This window comes from Pleurodeles waltl, chromosome 2_2 (genome assembly GCF_031143425.1).
Source record: "Pleurodeles waltl isolate 20211129_DDA chromosome 2_2, aPleWal1.hap1.20221129, whole genome shotgun sequence".
Taxonomy (NCBI): Eukaryota; Metazoa; Chordata; class Amphibia; order Caudata; family Salamandridae; genus Pleurodeles; species Pleurodeles waltl.
The window spans coordinates 204,539,419-204,561,355 of NC_090439.1; the positions used below are offsets into that span (position 1 = coordinate 204,539,419).

Here is a 21,937-nt window from a genome sequence, read left to right on the forward strand (position 1 = left end):
AGTGGGCAGGAGCCCAGGAAATGCCATCTGAGGGTGCAAGGAAGCTGCCACCGGTTGGAAGAAGCTTGGAGTTCTGCAAGAAAGAGGAGGACTAGGAACTTCCCCTTTAGAGGATGGATGTCCCACGTCGTGAAGAAGCTTGCAGAGGTGTTCCCAAGCAGAAAGACCGCAAACAAGCTTTGCTAGCTGCAAGGGTCGCGGTTAGGGTTTTTTGATGCTGCTGTGGCCCAGGAGGGAATAGGATGTCGCCACTAGGATGAGGAGACAGAGGGGGCGCCCAGCAACGTAGGGAGCCCTCACAGAAGAAGGCAGCGCCCGCAGAAGTACCTGAACAGGCACTTACAAGAAAAGTGAACCGGAGTCCCCCCGAAGTCACAAAAGGGAGTCCCATGACGCCGGAGGACAACTCAGAAGGTTGTGCACTGCAGGTTAGAGTGTCGGGGACCCAGGCTTGACTGTGCACGAAGGGAATCCTGGAAGAGTGCACAGGAGCTGCAAATCACGCGGTACCCAGCAATGCAGTCTAGCGTGGGGAGGCAAGGACTTACCTCCACCAAACTTGGACTGAAGAGTCACTGGACTGTGGGAGTCACTTGGACAGAGTTGCTGAGTTCCAGGGACCACGCTCATCGTGCTGAGAGGGGACCCAGAGGACCGGTGATGCAGTCTTTTGTTGCCTGCGGTTGCAGGGGGAAGATTCCGTCGACCCACAGGAGATTTCTTCAGAGCTCCTGGTGCAGAGAGGAGGCAGGCTACCCCCAGAGCATGCACCACCTGGAAACGGGGGAGAAAGCCGGCAGGATGAAGCGATACAAGGTTGCTAGTAGTTGTCTTGCTACTTTGTTGCGGTTTTGCAGGCGTCCTGAGCAGTCAGCGGTCGATCCTTTGGCAGAAGGTGAAGAGGGAGATGCAGAGGAACTCTGATGAGCTCTTGCATTCGTTATCTGAAGAATTCCCCAAAGCAGAGACCCTAAATAGCCAGAAAAGGAGGTTTGGCTACCAAGGAAGGAGGATTGGCTACCTATCAGAAGGAGCCTCTGACGTCACCTGCTGGCATTGGCCACTCAGAGCAGTCCAGTGTGCCCCAGCACCTCTAAATCCAAGATGGCAGAGGTCTGGGACACACTGGAGGAGCTCTGGGCACCACCCCTGGGAGGTGCAGGTCAGGGGAGTGGTCACTACCCTTTCCTTTGTCCAGTTTCGCGCCATAGCAGGGCTGGGGGATCCCTGAACCGGTGTAGACTGTCTTATGCAGAGAGGGGCACCATCTGTGCCCATCAAAGCATTTCCAGAGGCTGCGGGAGGCTACTCCTCCCCAGCCTTCACAACTATTTCCGAAGGGAGACGGTGTAACACCCTCTCTCAGAGGAAATCCTTTGTTCTGCCTTCCTGGGCCAGGGCTGCCTGGACACCAGGAGGGCAGAAACCTGTCTGAGGCGTTGGCAGCAGCTGCAGTGGAGACCCCGGAAAGGCAGTTTGGCAGTACCCGGGTACTATGCTAGAGACCCAGGGGATCATGGAATTGTTCCCCCCAATGCCAGATTGGTATTGGGGTGACAATTCCATGATCTTAAACATGTTATATGGCCATGTTCGGAGTTACCATTGTGACGCTATACATAGGTAGTGACCTATGTATAGTGCACGTGTGTAATAGTGTTCCCGCACTCACAAAGTCCGGGCAAATTGCCCTGAACGATAAGGGGGCACCTTGGCTAGTGCCAGGGTGCCCAAACACTAAGTAACTTGGCACCCAACCTTCACCAAGTGAGGGTTAGACATATAGGGGACTTATAAGTTACTTATGTGCAGTGAAAAATGGCTGTGAAATAACGTGGACGTTATTTCACTCAGGCTGCATTGGCAGGCCTGTGTAAGAATTGCCTGAGCTCCCTATGGGTGGCAAAAGAAATGCTGCAGCCCATAGGGATCTCCTGGAACCCCAATACCCTGGGTACCTATGTACCATATACACGGGAATTGTATGGGCGTACCAGTGTGCCAATGAGAATTGGTAAATTTAGTCACTAGCCTGCAGTGACAAATTTAGAAAGCAGAGAGAGCATAAACACAGGTTCTGGTTAGCAGAGCCTCAGTGATACAGTTAGGCACCACACAGGGAACACATACAGGGCACATACTATGAGCACTGGGGTCCTGCCTAGCAGGATCCCAGTGACACAAGGGCTAAAACACACATATATACAGTGAAAATGGGGTTAACATGCCAGGCAAGATGATACTTTCCTACATTGACGGCATTGCTCACAACCTAATGTACATATGATTACCACGCAATAGAGGAGGGTATGTCAATGAGTTTCATGGGATAGTTGTTGTAGGAAAGTACCATCTTCCCTGGTATGTTACCCCCATTTTCACTGTATGTATGTTTGTTTTTGCCCATGTGTCACTGGGATCCTGCGAGGCAGGACCCCAGTGCTCATAATGTATGCCCTGTATGTGTTCCCCGTGTGGTGCCTAAGTGTATCACTGAGGCTCTGCTAACCAGAACCTCAGTGTTTATGCTCTCTCTGCTTTCTAAAATTGTCACTGCAGGCTAGTGACTAACTTTACCAATTTCATTGGCGCACTGGAACACCCTTATAATTCCCTTGTATATGGTACCTAGGTACCAAGGGTATTGGGGTTCCAGGAGATCCCTATGGTCTGCAGCATTTCTTTTGCCACCCATGGGGAGCTCACACATTTCTTACACAGGACTGCCACTGCAGCCTGAGTAAAATAACGTCCAAGTTATTTCACAGCCATTTTACACTTCACATAAGTAACATATAAGTCACCTATATGTCTTACCATCACTTGGTGAAGGTTAGGTGCCAAGTTACTTAGTGTGTGGGCACCCTGGCACTAGCCAAGGTGCCCCCACATTGTTTGGGCAAATTCCCCGCACTTTGTGAGTGCGGGGACACCATTACACGCGTGCACTACAAATAGGTCACTACCTATGTGTAGCGTCACAATGGTAACTCCGAACATGGCCATGAAACATATCTAAGATCATGGGATTGTCAGCCCAATACCATTCTGGTATTCGGGGGACAATTCCATGATCCCCCGGGTCTCTAGCACAGAACTCGGGTACTGCCAAACTGCCTTTCCGGGGTTTCCACTGCAGCTGCTGCCAACCCCTCAGACAGGTTTCTGCCCCCCTGGGCTCTGGGCAGCCCAGGCCCAGGAAGGCAGAACAAAGGATTTCCTCTGAGAGAGGGTGTAACACCCTCTCCCTTTGGAAATAGGCGTGAAGGGCTGGGGAGGAGTAGCCTCCCCCAGCCTCTGGAAATGCTTTGATGGGCACAGATGGTGCCCATCTCTGCATAAGCCAGTTTACACTGGTTCAGGGATCCCCCAGCCCTGCTCTGGCGCGGAACTGGACAAAGAAAAGGGGAGTGGCCACTCCCCTGACCACTACCTCCCAGGGGAGGTGCCCAGAGCTCCTCCAGTGTGTCCCAGACCTCTGCCATCTTGGATTCAGAGGTGTTGGGGTACAATGGACTGCTCTGAGTGGCCAGTGCCAGAAGGTGACATCAGAGACCCCTCCTGATAGGTGCTTACCTCTTTCAGTAGCCAAGCCTCCTTTCTTAGTAGCCAAACCTCCTTTTCTGGCTATTTAGGGTCTCTCCTCTGGGCTATTCCTCAGATAACGAATGCAAGAGCTCACTAGAGTTCCTCTGCACTTCCCTCTTCGACTCCTGCCAAGGAGTGACCGCTGACTGGTCCAGGATGCCTGCAAAACCACAACAAAGTAGCAAGACGACTACCAGCAACATTGTAGAGCCTCATCCTGCCGGCTTTCTCGAATGTTTCCAGGTGGTGCATGCTCTGTCTGCCTTCACCGTGCACTGGAAGCCCAGAAGAAATCTCCTGTGGGTCGACGGAATCTTCCCCCTGCCAACGCAGGCACCAAACTTCTGCATCACCGGTCCTCTGGGTCCCCTCTCATCCTGACTAGCGTGGTCCCTGGAACACAGGAGCTTGGTCCAAGTGTCTCCCACAGTCCAGAGGTCCTTCTGTCCAAATTTGGTGGAGGTAAGTCTTTGCCTCCCCACGCCAGACAGCAAACCTGTGTACTGCGTGATTTGCAGCTGCTCTGTCTTCTGTGCACTTTTCCAGGACTTCGTTTGTGCACAGCCTAGCCTGGGTCCCCAGCACTCCGTCCTGCATTGCCCAAGTCGCTGAGTTGGACTCTGACGTCGTGGGACCCTCCTTTGTGGCTCTGAGTCGACCGCTTTCCTCAAATCTTCTAAGTGCCTGTTCCGATACCTCTGCTGGTGCTGCCTGCTTCTGCTGGGGCTCTCTGAGTTGCTGAGCACCCCCTCTGTCTCCTCCTCCAAGGGGCGACATCCTGGTTGTTCCTGGTCCCCAGCAGCACCCAAAATCCTCAACCGCAACTCTTGCACCTAGGAAGGCTTGTTTGCGGTATTTCTGCCTGGAAACACTTCTGCAACATCCAGCACGCCGTAGGACATCTTCCATCCAAAGGAGAAGTTCCTAGCCCTTTTCGTTGTTGCAGAATCTTCGGCTTCTCCCACCTGGAGGCAGCCCTTTTGCACCTTCATCCAGGGTTTGGTGGGCTCCTGCCCCCCGGACACTTGCGTGACTCTTGGACTTGGTCTCCTTCCTTTACATGTCCTCAGGTCCAGGAATCGTCTTCAGTGTTTTGCTGGAGCTTGTGGTTCTTGCAGAATCCCCTATCACAACTATACTGTCTCTCTGGGGTAGTAGGGTAACTTTACTCCTACTTTTCAGGGTCTTGGGTTTGGGTATTTTGGACACCCTGACTGTTTTCTCACAGTCCCAGCGACCCTCTACAATCTCCCATAGGTCTGGAGTCCATTCGTGATTTGCATTCCACTTTTGGAGTATATGGTTTGTGTTGCCCCTAGACCTATGTCTACCTATTGCATCCTATTGTGATTCTACATTGTTTGCACTACGTTTCTTACTGCTACTTACCTGTTTTGGGTTTGTGTACATATAATTTGTGTATATAACTTGCCTCCTAAGTGAGGGTATCCTCTGAGATACTTTTGGCATATTGTCACTAAAATAATGTACCTTTTATTTTTAGTAACTCTGAGTATTGTGTTTTCTTATGATATTGTGCTATATGATATAAGTGGTATAGTAGGAGCTTTGCATGTCTCCTAGTTCAGCCTAAGCTGATTTGCCATAGCTACCTCTATCAGCCTAAGCTGCTAGAAACACCTCTATTCTACTAATAAGGGATAACTGGACCGGGCACACGGTGTAAGTACCACAAGGTACCCACTATAAGCCAGGCCAGCCTCCTACAATCACTAGCTTGGAGAAGCTGCAAATTAGCCTCCGGGAAATCTAGGAGGGGAAAAAGCAACCTTCTAAAAGTTACTTTTCCTTAAATATTTATTAAAACTCTGAATTCAACTGTGAATTTGATTTTAATTACTTATAAAATAGCGGTTTAATTTGTTTCCTAGCTGGTTCCATTCTTTAGAGCCAGTATTGAGATTTTAACTGGTACTCTGGTTGTCTACATAGCTAGGCCTGCCACAGTGAAAATAACTTTTGGGTGCTAGTGAAAGGTAAAATTGCAGTTTTTACACTGCTACACTGGTAGGTCTAAAGCCATATTTTACATCAACAGTGTTGTGGATGGCTTGACAGGGGCTGCAGTCCACCAGTGACATCTAACTTACATGCTCTGGGTACACTTTGTACCATACACTAGGGACTTACAGGAAACTTAAATATGCCAATTAAGAGTGTGCAAATGTCATCATGTTGTAAGGAGGAGCAAAGGTACTTTACCGCTGGTTTGCATGTTTTAAGTGCAAACAGGTTTTAAAGCAGGTTTAGAGTTCCACAGCCAGCAAAAACAGTTAAGGCAAAAATCTGGGGATATTTCACACAAAAGATGGTTGTTTTCTACACTACCCATTAATATAACATTGCAGGTTGATCTCATGAGGCATCCTGACATTGGGTAACCGATGCTTATTGTTGCCCATCTCAATGGTACTCATTTTATCAACCTCTGAAGAATGAAAGGCTGAGTAGGCCCTCTAGGATTTGAACCTATGGCCACACAGAGTGGATGCTTTAGACCACTTGGCCACCAAAGCTGGCTACCTATTCTTGGTCATTCTTTCTTAAGTATAAAATGAGCAAAAATAATTTGAGATAATTCCCTTCAAAAGTATTTTTTACCCTTCATGTCCCAAACCTTCACATTAGCATGGTGTGCAGTTGCAACCAAGCTACATTTGAGATTTTTGGGTACCGATATACATGAGATTCCACTGTTATTCTTTGTGTTCCATAAGCTGCAAATATGTGGTAGGGAGATTTACATAGATACAAGTTTAAGGATATTATTATTATTTTTCAAATGGGATGAACGTTAATATCTCAAAGGGAGCCTGCTCCTGTCATCTACGTTCAGTGAGCAAATCAACAAATCTGCCCTCCTTTACTTCAACAAAGGTTTTATGAGGGTTTGGACAGTTGTGCTGAAGGATTGATTAGAGATCCCAATCACCTGTTTTTAGCTTTTCTTTCCTCACATGGTCCTTGGTGCACCTCCAAATTTATCATCGAACGAACACTGATTTAACCAGCCATATTAGCAACATTTCACATGGGTACAAGGTTTTAACAAATAGTAACATCTTTCCAATCATTATACTCCCACTGAAAAACATTGGCTGTGCTAACGCCTTTTGACCATGCAGTATACCACTGACTGTACAGTATGAACTAAAGTTTTTTTTCTTTTTTTTTAAAGGTGCAATTATGTAGGTGTTTATGCATGCGTCATGAAGTATGCAAAATTCCTCTTTTACTGGTCTGATATGGATTGATTAAAAAACAAATGTAGTAGCATGAAAGTGCAGATGAAGCGATGCGTCTGTTCCGAGAGGTGGCGAGACCATGGTGCAAAGTCCTGTTGAGTCAACGTCAAGGACCCAGTCAATGAGGACTTGCAATGTGAAGTCCTGAGTCAGGGATGTGTTGCACTGCCAGGACGATGACTGGACCCGAGGAGCTGCGAGGCAGAATTTGTTGTCTAGGTTGCCATCGATGAGAGATGCGACGGCCTGCGCCAAGGATGCATTGTGCATTGCGCAATGGCAGTTCTGAAGGCAATGTTGGCTGTGGGGGAGATGAAATTATTTGTGACTGGTCCAATCCACGCAGCAGAGAAAATGTGACGGTTCTGCTCTGGTTTGCGCCGCACAGCAAATGAGACCCGTCTGTTCTGATGGATCCACAGAGGCCGGCAAAGAAACTTAAGCTTCCAAGGGATAAGGACTAGAGTGACACCACTTGCCAGGGTAGACTCACAGATTGTAGAGACCAGGTGCTGGTGCAAGTTTGTTGAAAGCCTGTTATGTGCCTGAGGTTTCAGATCAGGAGGCCAGCCAACTAACCTTGGTGATACTCTGGGTTCGAGGTTCAATCCTTCTCACCCAGACAAGAGGGCAGTAGGTCAGCACAGCAAAGAAGAAGTCCAACAGACTGTAGTCTAGCAGAGTGGCAGTCCTTCAGCAGGACAGCAGTTCTCCTTCCTGGTAGAGTAGCCACAGGTCCAGTTTGTGTCTGAGTTCCAGTATTAATATCCAGATGTGCCCAGGGGGTGTGGGGGGGGGGGGGTGAGAACCATCAAGGAGGTTTCCAAGTGCCCGGGCATCCTGACTTCCCTGCCCTGGCTACAGACTAACTACAGGGGGTATGCAGCCCTTTGTGTGGGGGCAGGACACAGGCTATTCAGATTTAAAAGGGGGCTGTGCCCAGCTCCTCCCTCCCATCCTGTCAGTAATGGCCCAGTCAGGCACACCTAAGCTATGTGACCAGAGACAGGCTACAGACACTAAATGGCAACAGCAAGAAAATGCCAATTTTCTAAGTGGCATTTTCACAACTGCAATTTAAAATCCACCTTCACCATAAGTTAGGATTTTAAATTGTGATTCCAGAGACACCAAACATTACCTGGTCATGCCTTTCCATTTGGAAATTAAACTTACAAATGTAATAAAATAACACCAATGTTATCCTAGGGGAAAGATAGACCCTCCAGTGGTGAAAACGGAATTTAAGCGTTATTCACTACCAGGACATGTAAAACTTAAAAGTACTTTTCCTCATTTTTAAACACATTGCACCCTGCCCTCTGGGCTGTCAGGGGTCTACCCTAGGAGCAACTTACATGTATTAACAAGCATTTTCAATGCAACCGGTCTCACATTTGTTCGAGTTAGTGCTAAAAACGCAGCGCGATCATGCTATGTAAAATAATCAGATAAAGTAGTCCGGACTCCAGGCTGAAAACATCGAGCCTAGTATGTTTTTGGTACTTTACCAGTACTGTGCAGGTGGGCTAAACACCGGAAAAGGCATGACGTATTCATGCCTTTCACAAATGAAAGCACGCAGATTTTAAAAGGCAAGCCCACAAACCAATGTAAGTGACTGGCGTGGCATGGGCGCGCTTTCAAGCCCAAAGAGAGATTACAGAATGGACGGAGTGTAGGAGGCTGGCCTGGTTTATGGTGGGTACCCTGTGGTACTTACACCTTGTGCCAGGTCTAGTTATCCCTTATTAGTAGAATAGAGGTGTTCTAGCAGCTTAGGCTGATAGAGGTAGCTATAGCAGAGCAGCTTAGGCTGAACTAGGAGACATGCAAAGCTCCTACTATATCACTTATATCATATAGCACAATATCATAAGAAAACACAATACTCAGAGTTACTAAAAATAAAGGTACTTTATTTTAGTGACAATATGACAAAAGTATCTCAGAGGATACCCTACTTCAGGAGGTAAGTATTATACACAAATTATATGTACACAAACCAAAAAACAGGTAAGTAATAGTTAGAAAAGTAGTGCAAACAATGTAGAATCACAATAGAATGCAATAGGAGACAATAGGCCTAGGGGCAACACAAACCATATACTCCAAAAGTGGAATACAAACCACGTATGGACCCCAGGCCTAGTGTAGGTTGTAGAGAGTCACTGGGACTGTTAGAAAACACTAAGGGTGTCCACGATACCCAACCCCAAGACCCTGAAAAGTAGGAGTAAAGTTACCCTACTACCCCAGAAAGACAGTATAGTCGAGATAGGGGATTCTGCAAGGACAACAACTGCCAGCAAAACACTGAAGATGGATTCCTGGACCCGAGGACCTGTAAAGGAAGGGGACCAAGTCCAAGAGTCCCGCAAGTGTCCGGGGGGACAGGAGCCCACAAAACCCCATATGAAGGTGCAAAAGGACTGCCTCTGGGTGGAAGAAGCCGAAGATTCTGCAACAATGGAAGGTGCCAGGAACTTCTCCTTTGGTCAGAAGGTGTCCCACGGCGTGCTGGAGGATGCAGAGCTGTTTCCACGCAGAAAGACCGCAAACAATCCTTGCTAGCTGCAAGAGACGCGGTTGCGGATTTTGACTGCTGCTGGGGCCCAGGAAGGACCAGGAGGTCGCCCCTTGGAGAACGAGACAGAGGGGGCGCTCAGCAACTCAGAGCCCCAGCAGAAGCAGGCAGCACCTGCAGAAGTACCAGAACAGGCACTTAGAAGATCTCAGGACAGCGGTCGACTCAGAGCCACAAAGGAGGGTCCCATGACGTCGGAGTCTAACTCAGCAAGTTGGGCAATGCAGGACAGAGTGCTGGGGACCTGGGCTAGGCTGTGCACGAAGGAAGTCTTGGAAAAGTGCACAGAACCCTGAGTAGCTGCAGATCACGCAGTACACAGGATTACTGTCTGGCGTGGGGAGGCAAGGACTTACCTCCACCAAATTTGGACAGAAGGGCCACTGGACTGTGGGAGACACTTGGACCCAGCTCCTGTGTTCTAGGAACCAAGCTCGTCAGGATGAGAGGGGACACAGAGGACCGGTGATGCAGAAGTTTGGTGCCTACTTTGGCAGGGGGAAGATTCTGTTGACCCACAGGAGATTTTTTCTTGGCTTCCAGTACAGGGTGAAGGCAGACAGTCCTCAGAGCATGCACCACCAGGAAACAGTTGAGAAAGCCGGCAGGATGAGGCGCTACAATGTTGCTGGTAGTCGTCTTGCTACTTTGTTGCAGGTTTGAAGGCGTCCTGGAGCAGTCAGCGGTCGATCCTTGGCAGTAGTCGAAGAGGGAAGTACAGAGGAACTCTGGTGAGCTCTTGCATTCGTTATCTGAGGAATAGCCCAGAGGAGAGACCCTAAATAGCCCTCAGAGGAGGATTGGCTACTGAGAAAGGTAAGCACCTATCAGGAGGGGTCTCTGACATCACCTGCTGGTACTGGCCACTCGGAGCAGTCCATTGTGCCCTCACACCTCGGCATCCAAGATGACAGAGGTCTGGGACACACTGGAGGAGCTTTGGGCACCTCCCCTGGGAGGTGCTGGTCAGGGGGGTGGTCACTCCCCTTTCCTTTGTCCAGTTTCTTACCAGAGCAGGGCTGCGGGATCCCTGAACCGGTGTAGACTGGCTTATGCAGAGAGGGCACCATCTGTGCCATCAAAGCATTTCCAGAGGCTGGGGGAGGCTACTCCTCCCCAGCCCTTCACACCTATTTCCAAAAGGAGAGGGTGTAACACCCTCTCTCAGAGGAAAATCTTTGTTCTGCCTTCCTGGGACCAGGCTGCCCTGGCCCCAGTGGGGCAGAAACCTGTCTGAGGGGTTGGCAGCAGCAGTATCTGCAGTGGAGACCCCGGAAAGTAAGTTTAGTAGTACCTGGGTTCTGTGCTAGAGACCCTTGAATGCATCGAATTGTCCCCCAATACCATGATCCTAGACATGTTACTTAACGATAAGGGGGCACCTTGGCTAGTGCCAGGGTGCCCACACACTAAGTAACTTGGCACCCAACCTTCATCAAGTGAGGGTTAGACATATAGGTGACTTATAAGTTATGTAAGTGCAGTGAAAAATGGCTGTGAAATAACGTGGACGTTATTTCACTCAGGCTGCAGTGACAGTCCTGTGTAAGAATTGTCTGAGCTCCCTATGGGTGGCAAAAGAAATGCTGCAACCCATAGGGATCTCCTGGAACCCCAATACCCTGGGTACCTAGGTACCACATACAAGGGAATTATAAGGGTGTTTTAGTGTGACAATGAGAATTGTTAAATTTAGTCACTAGCCTGCAGTGACAATTTTAAAAGCAGAGAGAGCATAAACACTGAGGTTCTGGTTAGCAGAGCCTCAGTGATACAGTTAGGCACCACACAGGGAACACATATAGGCCACAAACTTATGAACACTGGGGTCCTGGCTAGCAGGATCCCATTGACACATATCAAACATACTGACAACATAGGTTTTTCACTATGAGCACCGGGCCCTGGCTAGCAGGATCCCAGTGAGACAGTAAAAACACCCTGACATATACTCACAAAACAGGCCAAAAGTGGGGGTAACAAGGCTAGTAAGAGGCTACCTTCCTACAGTTATTAGCATTTGAATGGGTTTGAAAATAATGTAAAAATGCCTCCCAAGATCAAACAATAGGCGGACCTAAATGAGCTCCCAGTTGACTCATTTGAATCTTCCAGAATGTGCACAGTGGGAGTTGTGGGCCTTCTTGTGACAGCACAGTATAAGATCACTTAGGGGCACACTTGAAAGTAGAGAACAGAATGCTAAGATAGGTCTTTTATAGCCACTGTCTGGTTGCTGAAATCCTGCTTTTACACTGCCAGTCTTTGGTCTCTGCGTTTGTTGTGGGTACAGTGGCAGCCATGAACTGGATTTTAGTGGTAGAATTGGGAGAACACTAGGATTACTGTAGTGCATTCCACATATCCCCCAGCCCTCAGACCCCAAGATTAATGTGGCTGAAGTCTTACACCATCTTGAAAATGACCAAAGTGTGTAGGGTTGGCTCTGGGAACTTAACCCCTATGGTTAGGGAGTTTCCAGAAGACATTCCCACTCACTAGTTAGTGCCAGGCATAGATATGGTATCACCAGGCACCCATTCCAAGACACTGCTGGACATGAGGAAGAACAAGAGAGGAGTCGGCCTGTTGTCTGTGAGCTGAGAGGAGCCCTTAAGGACTGGACCAGCTCCTTCTTGTACCCAGGACAAAGAAGACTGCCAAGTTCATGAGCCTGTCCGCCTGTTTAAGTTACAGGGATACAACAAGCTACAAGAGTCCTCTCCTGTTATTTCCAAGCTGACAAATGGCAACTGGACCTGAATTGGACCCTGCTGTTAGCTTCTGTCTGACACCCTGAGAGTCTCCAAGTGCCTTCCCTGAGGTCCTTTTGGAGCTTTAACAGTGTGCTCCTGTGGTGGATTGGGACAGAAAGGACTACGTCAGAAGGTAAAATATTTGACCAGGATGAACCTGGTTGGTGTACCCGGCCCACGCTCCATTGTGACCAGCCTTGAATTGCTTAAGGTTGACCTTGGTCCCGGTCAACTGTGACCATTAAATATAATCAGCACTTTGTGCTTGTTGGAGCTATTCATATTTAAAAGTTTAAACATTCATATTTCCGGTTCACTTTATAGGATTTTTGTCATTTTGGTGTCATATTGTTTATTAACTTTTATTCTAATTTTCTGATTTGATTTTGGATCTGTATTGTTTTGCATCTTGAGTTTATCACTGTTTAGGTACTGCATACACACTTTACACAATGCCCTAAGTTATGCCTGTCTGCTTTGTGCCGTAACTACCAAAGGGTTGAGCACAGGTTAAGTTGGAGACCTTGAGGGTTCGCCTTGACTAGGCTTGTAATTATTAACTCTTGAGGTAGGTAGTCACCCACCCCAAATAATCCAGTTTCTCACAGCTAGCCACTGGAATTCAAACGCCGTTTTTCTGATGCTTTTTAGATATAAACCTCAGCATGGCTTTAAGTGGGGCAGGTTTCTTCAGATCTGAGACATGGCAGTAATTGAAAGCTTACATTTAAACGGATCCTATAATCTGTCCTTAAAGTTACAGGGTAAAGCATTGATAGATTTCTAAACAGTGGCTTTACAAGCTGTTAGGACAAGCAAAATAACTCATTTTTACCTTTCCATTTTTAACTTAATTTACTTTCCAAAGAGTGTGTGCTTTTTCCAGGATGTTGTTTTCTTGTAGTTTTCTTTTGACACAGCATATTACTCTTTAATAGCACATACCGTGAGATGGTTTACATGTAGATGTCTAAGTCAGTTATGGATGGGTAACCGCACTTTGAGAAATGTGCACTGCCTTTAGCCTTAACTTGAGAGTTCTCAAAGTGCCTGTCAGTGAGGCTTAAAGGTGTTCAGAATACATGCTCATCCGTTCCCTGCCCTCTCTGCATATCGCTCACAGTGGTGTCCTCAAATCCTAATTGTGATTCAAGACAAACGCTTGTAAAGGAGATACACAGCTATGAAATTATTTGCGGTGCAAAAGAAAATGCTGTGCTTACATGAGTAGGTGTGCCGAATGTGTAGATGGATGGTGAAGGCAAGGAGATACAAGGAAGAGCATGCAGAATAGAGTAAAACTGCGCAGAAGAAGAAACAGACTAGGCTTGAAATAGGAGATGGACGAATTCGGAAAAAGGCAGGAAGAGAAGGATGTGTTTTAAGAGAGAGACTTCAGAGTAAAGCACTGTAAGGGGGAGAACTGGAGTGATTGTGAATTCAATGTTACTGATGTATGTGGTCTTTATATCACAGTATGATATTTTCAGAATTTAAACATTTTCAAGTCTAAATGTTCACAAGAAAGCATTGTTGTTCCTTTGTGCGATACTGTTAACAAGCATTGAAAAGACTAATAGGTCTGGTTTATTTTAGGAGCATGTCTGTTATTGTTTGAGATCTCGATGGACAGAACGCTCATAGAGGGGCACCAAAATACTGGTCACGTGGCACGGTATACAAAGCACAGGGCTCTTTTTAGTTTATCGGCCTTAAGGCCACCTACTAAATTACATAGGCCGCGTCTTTTGGAGAGGATTCCTAGATGCGCTTTTAAGGCCATGCCCATTTTGGAGACCTCCCTTATTTGTGTTCGGGCACTTGACACAAGTGCTCTTGTTTTCACATGCTCCCTCCCACCCGCCCCGACCCTGTTGCTTCCATCACAGATCGGTTTTATTATTTATCTCCTCATGCCGTTTCCGTTCCATTCTGTTACTTGCTTATGGTGTTTCATTAGTTAAAAAAAATATTAGATGCTGACATTCTGCTTCACAAGCTTGTTTTTTTTTCTCCACTCGCTCCACCTCTCCATAGCCGTAAACAAGGCTGTAAATCGTGTTCTCATCTCATTACAAACGCTGTTCTCTGGCTTAACATCTGGTTTTATTCCCTTTCTTTATACAACGTATTACCATGGAAAAACCGTGCCATTTAGGTGTTTACAATAACTACCAATCTATTGACTGCCATAGCAATATCAAATTAATTGTATTTACAAAATCTCTTTACAGGCTCTTAGGAACAGTGTGGCAACATGAGGTTTATGTTCGCCAGTGATCAACCGCAAGAGGTTCGTCTCATTCTGCTTGTGACTACCCAGTGTTTATTTCCTCCCCTCCCCCAAAAACAAAAACCTCCCATTCCTTCACTCACTCTGAGCTCCGCTGCTCCGTTTCTGCAAATAAGCATTAAGCAGATGGCTGTAAATTTCTCCGTCTGCGGACCATGTTTCTGCCTTAGCAGCTGGTTTTATTCAATTTATTACACAACAGATTACCATAGTGAAATCACGCAATATAGGAGTTGATAATAACTAACAAAACATTTACTTGCATAACAATATAAAAATAAATTTATAAAATAATATACCTTTACAGACTGTTAAGCAGGGTCCTGAACACATTACAGTTCGTCAACACCTGGTAATAAACTTCCTTCCACATACACTCCAATTATGACATCAGCCTGTATCTTCAGTGGTTGTTGTAAACATTTACTAACAGAGAGCAGATAACCAGTTGGTCATTTAGCACTGCTGCTTACGCCTCATTACATGCCGTTGTGCTCAGCCCTGATAACATCTGTATTGTGCCCCTAGTCCGATAACAACGTTAGGTAAGCAGCACATAAATGAAAAAGAGAGGCGCACACTGTTGAAAATGCTTTATTTTTCAGAGTTATCACTTTTTAAATTAAATGTGTAAAACTGTCTTAAAACCGGCTCTTCGCTCTTGTACTGTGCAGTGAGGACATAACGAAGAGCGGGCTACTCTCTACCCTGCCTCCGGGCTCCCGTTTTTTCTCACGAGTTTTATAGCTCAAGGAAACACTGTTTATATTGCACTATAGAGATTGAAAGATACTTAACTCAAGCAGCATACTGAGTATTTTGTGTGCTGTGCAAAGAACAATGACGTGGTCTCATTTCTGTTTACACTTTTGAAGGCATGTACTCAGAGACACGGTGAGATAAACAGACCAGAACTCCATGTTCTAGGCTGCTGCAGCGAGTCTTTTTGTGTACAGAAAATAACGGTAACCTTCGGGTAGCTGTAGATGTTATGTTTTTAAACAGCAACTTGAGCAATTTGCTCAGTGTAATACACTTTTAGCCATACTGAACAGTAGATGTGCTACTAGACAACATTGCTGAAAGGCCTTCACATTGACAAAGCCAACAGCTCGGGCATTGCCGAGGCCTATTGGCTTGTTGTCTTTACAGCGTTGCTATGACTATTGGGTTAGCATACATGCAAGGACCAGAATGCCAAGAAAATCACAATTGTATCAACTATTGTTGCTCAGTGCTTTCAATCAATTTCTAAGTGTCTATTTGAGCCCTTATAATCCACTAAAGTGTTTTTTCATGTGAAAGAATGCACATTTGTCACTCTGCTGCTCCTTGGTAATATGTCCCTTTGTTTCTTTAGGACGGTTAATGTCTCCGTACCAAAGAAAACTCGAAATAACGGTACACTATATGCATATATTTTTCTTCACCATGAAGGGGTCTTACCGTGGCATGATGGTAAACAGGTACATGTAGTGAGCCCTTTAACCACGTATATGATTCCTAAACCTGAAGAAATTAACCTAATCACTGGAGAAACCACCACCCAGGTATGCTTTGATTTATGATTTAATGATTTACTCCCGGAAAAATATAAAGTGATAGCATAATCTGTTTCCATTCTAACAGCAGATCTGTTACCTGTGAGTGGTAACCGAGTCGTGTTATCCTGTGTCTTTAATCATGCTCAATGTGTTCTATTCAGCTTTGCTCATGAATTTTTTGTAGTGGAATGTAAGGCATGTCACCCTAAGAGAACTGTCATTTTGCCAGAGGATACATGAAGGGATGGCTACATCTTGGGTTATTCCCTTTACTTGCATAGCCTTGAAAGCTGTATTGTAGAAGGAACCGGTTTTATATTTGATATAGTTATCCGTTCTGCCCTATTCCCATAGCTATGCAGATACTTGTGAATGATAACACTGACGACCAGTTGGCTACAGTTTTCAAAATGTTGTCAAGAAGGAAAATAACTAAGCACTCTGAAAGGGCCAACTCGTTAGTATTATTATCAAATGGTCCATGAAAATGCTGTCTGCTATGTAGGGAGCTGAACTGCTGGGTGTGCGTACGGCTGGTAAATGCAGAAGTTTTAACCCACCACAAATGAGTCAGCAGTAAGCCTGAACTGTGGAAAGTGTATTTCTTGTGCCGCAATGGGTGCACGTCCTGTGCTGCGTGAGGGTTGTGCTTACCCGGACCAGAAATCTGTCTTCTGAAAATAACATCTGGGTTGGGGAGAGAGATGGAGGCGGTCGTCTTCATTGTCCTAATTTGTGTACAGATGCATCCTGCAGAACGTGGAGAGTCATATCCGATTTCCTTGATGTGTGACAAAATTGTGTAATTTCTTTTCAGCATTTAACTAAGTAAACAAGCATTGGCATAGCCAATAGCTCTCGACTTTGGGACCCTATAAGTATTTAGCCATGCAGCACATGAAACCATTGTCAGAAATAAACTGTGTTTGTGCATTCCTTCGTACATTTGCCCTTAGACTGTAATGGTCAGAACATCTCTTAGAGGGCACCACAATAAAAATAGCTGTTCTGGGGAGAGCCGTGTTGAGGGTTTTCCTTGTGTTTTTTCTATTTAAAAGGTGCCAGAGGTTGTATTTTCAACTGCTAAACTTGGGAAGAATTTAGGAATAGGACGGCAAGTTTAACTGGTGCTCATGTGAAGCGATCGAGTCTTCCGGTCGAGTTCGTGCTATATAAAAGAATCCGCCTCCAGATTGCAGCCTTTGTCATTTGAGGTCCCCCTAAGAAACAGCGAGATGCTAGAGGAAGAAACAACATACTGCCACGAGTGCCAAGTAGAGAGGCAAAAGAAAAAAGTAGTGTGCTGACTCTAAGGATCGTGCTATAATCCATGTAACTGGGTCAGTCTCCAAGACAGCAACAAAGCAGCCTAAAGGCAAGACAAACATTAAGCATTTACCTTACAAATCAAAGGAATTTTGAAAGGCTGGCCAACGAACAAATGAAAGTGATGGGCGTAGTGAAAGCCCTCAGAAGTAGATTACACCATGTTGATAGACAGCACATGCACGCTGCCTAGACTCAGCCTAGACTCGGTGCAGAGGTCAAGGAGGGGCCTAACACAGGCACCTATGGAGTCCCAGGGTGCTCCGGTTCCAGTCTGCTAGCAGGTAAGTACCTTCGTCGCCTGGGAGCAGACCAGGGGGGTTTTGTGGAGCACTCGGGGGGGGGGGGGTCCCCAAACAGGCACACAAAGTACACCATACTACAACAAGAGGGACGGGGAGATTAATGGTCCAGTGTACTGCCTCCCGACCTATGATACTTATATAAAAGAGTACACTGTTCCAAAACAAGGAAGAATAAGTACACAGGGGCACTCCTAAAGTAGAAGCAAATACCCTCACACATCTATGTCATGCTTCATCATAGGGATTGCTCCTAGTCAGACTGGCGCTGTAATGTCTGACGGACACCCTATAGAGGGAGCACTTTGCCGGAGATCTTTTTATCAGAAGAATGTGCTGTGGTGTAAGCTATGGGGCAGAAATTCCACCTACTTGTGAGCAGACAAAGGGAGAGCAGAATGAAGAAATTAAAATTGTCTCAAAACCCTACATATAAACAACAAATTTATTGTAAAGGAAAGGGTCTTGGTCAAGATAAAAAAAATCATATGAAAGTGAAAAAGAGATAATGCTCGATCTCTCTCTCAACACTGATCATATAGGGGGGGGACTATCATATCCTATACTATGTCAACATGTTTCGCGTCTAAGGGGTCCATACAGATCCAGTGATTCTTCATCAGGACCAACTAACAAAGAAAAACACTTCTCCTCAGTATTACAAAAGAAAACCACAAGTCAAAAATACTCCAATCACTCACTTACTTACAGAAAGACCCTATACAATAATCTAGTCATATATGGGGGAGACCGTCCCACATTAGGTACCAGGCTGCATATAAAGCTGCGTACCATAGGATTGGCGTAATATTTTGAACTTGCCAGTCCCTCACCCGAAGACAAGACCTACCTAGGGAATGCGCTCCTGAAATGACCAGGGGGGATTTTGTAGAGCACTGGGTGGGGGGGCGGGGGTTCCCAAACCGACACACAAAATACACTTTCCGCGGCACAGGGGCAGCCGGGTGCAGTGTGCAAAGTAGGTTTCGGGTTTTGCATAGAAATCAATGGAGGGACACAGGGTCTCTCTAGTGATGCAGGCAGGGCAACAGGGGGGGCTTCTCGGACCAGCCACCGACTGGGCAAAGATGAGGGCTGCCTGCTCGTCACTCCTGCGCCGGTAGTTGGTGCCTCTCAGGTATGGGGCCTGCAGGTGCAGTGCTTCTTCCAAGCGTTGGGTTCTTTGTTACCGGGCAGTCACGGTCAGGGGGAGCCTCTGGATTCTCTCTGCAGGCATCGCCGTGGGGGTGCAGGGAGGTCATCTTAGGGTGGCCACGTTGTGGGAGTCGCCTGGGGGTCCTCGCAGCAGTGTTAGTTTCTCTGGACATGAGCCGGGGGCATCGGGTGCAGAGTGTTGGGGATTTACGCTTCAGGAGTGAGGCTGGAGTCCCTTTAAAGATGGTTTCTTCCATGTTGTTTGGACAGAGCCACTGCCCACTTCGAGTTTCTTGGTCTTTTGGGTTGCAGGGCAGACCTCTGAGTCGGCTGAAGTCGCTGGTCCCGCTGGATGCGTCGCTGTTGCAGGTTCTTTGAGTCTGGAGACAGGCTGGTAGGGCTGGGGCCAAGTCTGTTGTCGTCTCTGTCTTCTCTGCGGGGCTTTCAGGTCAGCAGTCCTTCTTCATTAGGTCATCAGGAAATCTGTTTTCCTGGATTCAGGGTCGCCCCTAAATACTATATTTAGGGGTCTGTTCAGGGCTGCAGGGCAGTAGCTTACGGCTACTGTCCCTGAGGGTGGCTACACCCTCCTTGTGCTTCCACCCTTTGGGGAGAGGGGCACATCCCTGTGTTTAACAAACTCCCAGACATATACTCTTTATGGCTACCCTGCACTTACAATGTCTAAGAATTAGCTTAGACACTGTAGGGGCATAGTGCTCATGCAGCTATGCCCTCACCTGTGGTATAGTGCATCCTGCCTTAGGGCTGTATGGCCTGCTAGAGGGGTGACTTACCTATGCCACAGGCAGTGGGTTGTGGGCATCACACCCTGAGGGGAGTGCCCTGTCGACTTAGTCTTTTTCTCCCCACCAGCACACACAAGCTGTGAGGCAGTGTGAGTGAGGGGTCCCCAGGGTGGCATAATACATGCTGCAGCCCTTTGAGACCATCCATGGTCACAGTGCCCTTGGTACTAGGTGTACCATTTACAAGGGACTTATCTGTGTGCGAGGGCTGTGCCAAGTGTGGAGACAAAGGTACAGTTTTTTGGGGAAAGAACGCTAGTGCTGGGGCCTGGTTAGCAGGGTCCCAGCACACTTTCAATTATAACTAGCATCAGCAAACGGTAAAAAAAGATAGGGGGTAACCATGCCAACAGTGGCATTTTCCTTCATGGACTCTTCAATGAGACCTGAGGTTGCAGTGCGCATAGCATCAGGGAAATTTCTCAGATAGGGTCCAGGTCTCAGAGGGAACTGCAAAGACCTGCAGTGGTGGCTAACAAACTGCAATTGGGTCAGAGGCAGACTCCTTTCCCTTCTCCAACCTGATTGCACAGTGATGACAGATGCGTCACTCCTGGGATCGGGTGATCAGAATACTCTGGTCTCGAGTGGGCTCGGGACTGAGCATCAGCTTGCTGGAGTTCCAAACCATCCACCTAGCATTGAAACCATTTCTTCCCTCTGCCAAGGGAAAGAAGGTGCAGTTGTTCAGACACCACAACTGCTGTTTGGTACCCCAACAAACAGGACGGGTGGTGTTGTGGACCCTTTGTCAAGAGGCTCTGCGTCTCTGGACATGGATGGAACAGCAGGCCATAACCCTGGTGGTTTAACTCCTGGCAAGTTCTCTGAGCGCCAGGGTAGACAAACTGAGCTGTCGATGCCTAGTGGTCACGAGTGTCACCTCCATTCGGAGGTGCCGCAAGGTCTCTTTCAGCAGTGGGGAGAGCCTTGGTTAGAACGGTTTGCCTCCTAAAAGAACGCTAATGTCAGAAGTTTTACGAGTTGGAGTTTCCAAGGCAGCTATTCCTTGAAGACGCTTTCCGGCTCGAGTGGTGCTCACGCCTCCAGTACGCCTTTACGCCCATACCACTTAGAACTCAGAGTTCTAAAAAACATCAAGAATGACCAGGCACAAGGAGTCCTTGCAGCTCGGGACAAATAGTCTGGTAGCCCGAGCTTTTGAGAATGAACATCGCTCCTCCGACCAGACTGCCCCTTCAGGAGGATCTTCTATCGCTTTGGCAGGGGAAGGTTCTCCACCTGAATCTGTCAACTCTCTGTTCTTGCATGGAGATTTAACAACGACAGTTGACAGCCTTCTACCTTCCTGCCAAAGTCTGTAATGTTATTCTGGCAGACCGATGTCCCTCGACCAAAATGGTATCCTCCTGTCACTGGCAAAGGTTTGTATTATATTGTACAGAAAAATGTATCAACCCTCTTTCTGCCTCTCTCTCTGATAATCTTCTCTTTATTCTTACCCTTGGCAGCAGTGCTCTGCTCTGGGTATTCTTAAGGGCTATCTCTCTGCTCTGTCCACCTTCCTGCGGCTGCCTGACCTACCCTCTTCATTTAAGTCCCCTATTGTAAATAGGTTTCCCGGAGGGCTTGTACATATGTTTCCCCCTTCACCCTCTATCATGCCTCAGTGCAACCTCAATTTGATTCTCACCTACTTTGTGTGCTCCCTTTGAGCGTCTGCACAATTGTCCCCTCCAACTGCTCATGATGAAGACTGCCTTTTTAGTGGCAGTAGCATCTGCCTGGAAAGTGAGTGAGCTACAGGCTGTATCATCCAAGCCTCCCTATTTGACTGTTTCGAGACAAAGCGTTACTTCGCACCAGGGCCTCTTTTCTACCAAAGTGGTGACTCCTTTCCATCTGGGACAATAAGTCACCCTGTCCGCTTTTTACACTCCTCCATGTCCCTCTGAAAAAGTACAGAAGCAAACCATTTCTCTAGGTCGTTCTCCGTATTAAGATCTGGTATGCTCTGGCTAAAAAGCAGCCTCCTGAGGGCTTATGGACAGTCAGGTCTGCAGGGATGGGCATTCTCCCTGTTCGGTCCTGCAGGCCTTTAGTTTAGGCAATTTGTCCGCAGCCCACCGCTGTTGACAGAGTTGCTTGGGTATCTATTCAAAGATAAAGAAGATGTTTCTATCAGATGAACAAGTTATTTACCTTCTGAACACATTATCTGGTAGAGATGAAATCTAGATGCATATTCCTTACTGACCTACTCCTTCCTTACCGTCCTACAGACAGATTTCTACTGTTAAGGATGATCCATTCAGGCCCCTAGTTTTGACACACCTGTCAGTGCCCTTCA

The 21,937-nt window shown here is 47.1% G+C and overlaps 1 protein-coding gene across 1 annotated transcript in view; it reads left to right on the forward strand.

The window, feature by feature from the left end:
* CLPTM1L (CLPTM1 like) overlaps positions 1-21,937 on the forward strand; it is a 1,089,711-nt gene that overhangs the window by 64,078 nt on the left and 1,003,696 nt on the right. The window contains exon 3 of the mRNA XM_069219638.1: positions 15,851-16,040. Coding sequence (XP_069075739.1) covers positions 15,851-16,040 — 190 coding nt within the window. The remainder of the gene's footprint in view (positions 1-15,850; positions 16,041-21,937) is intronic.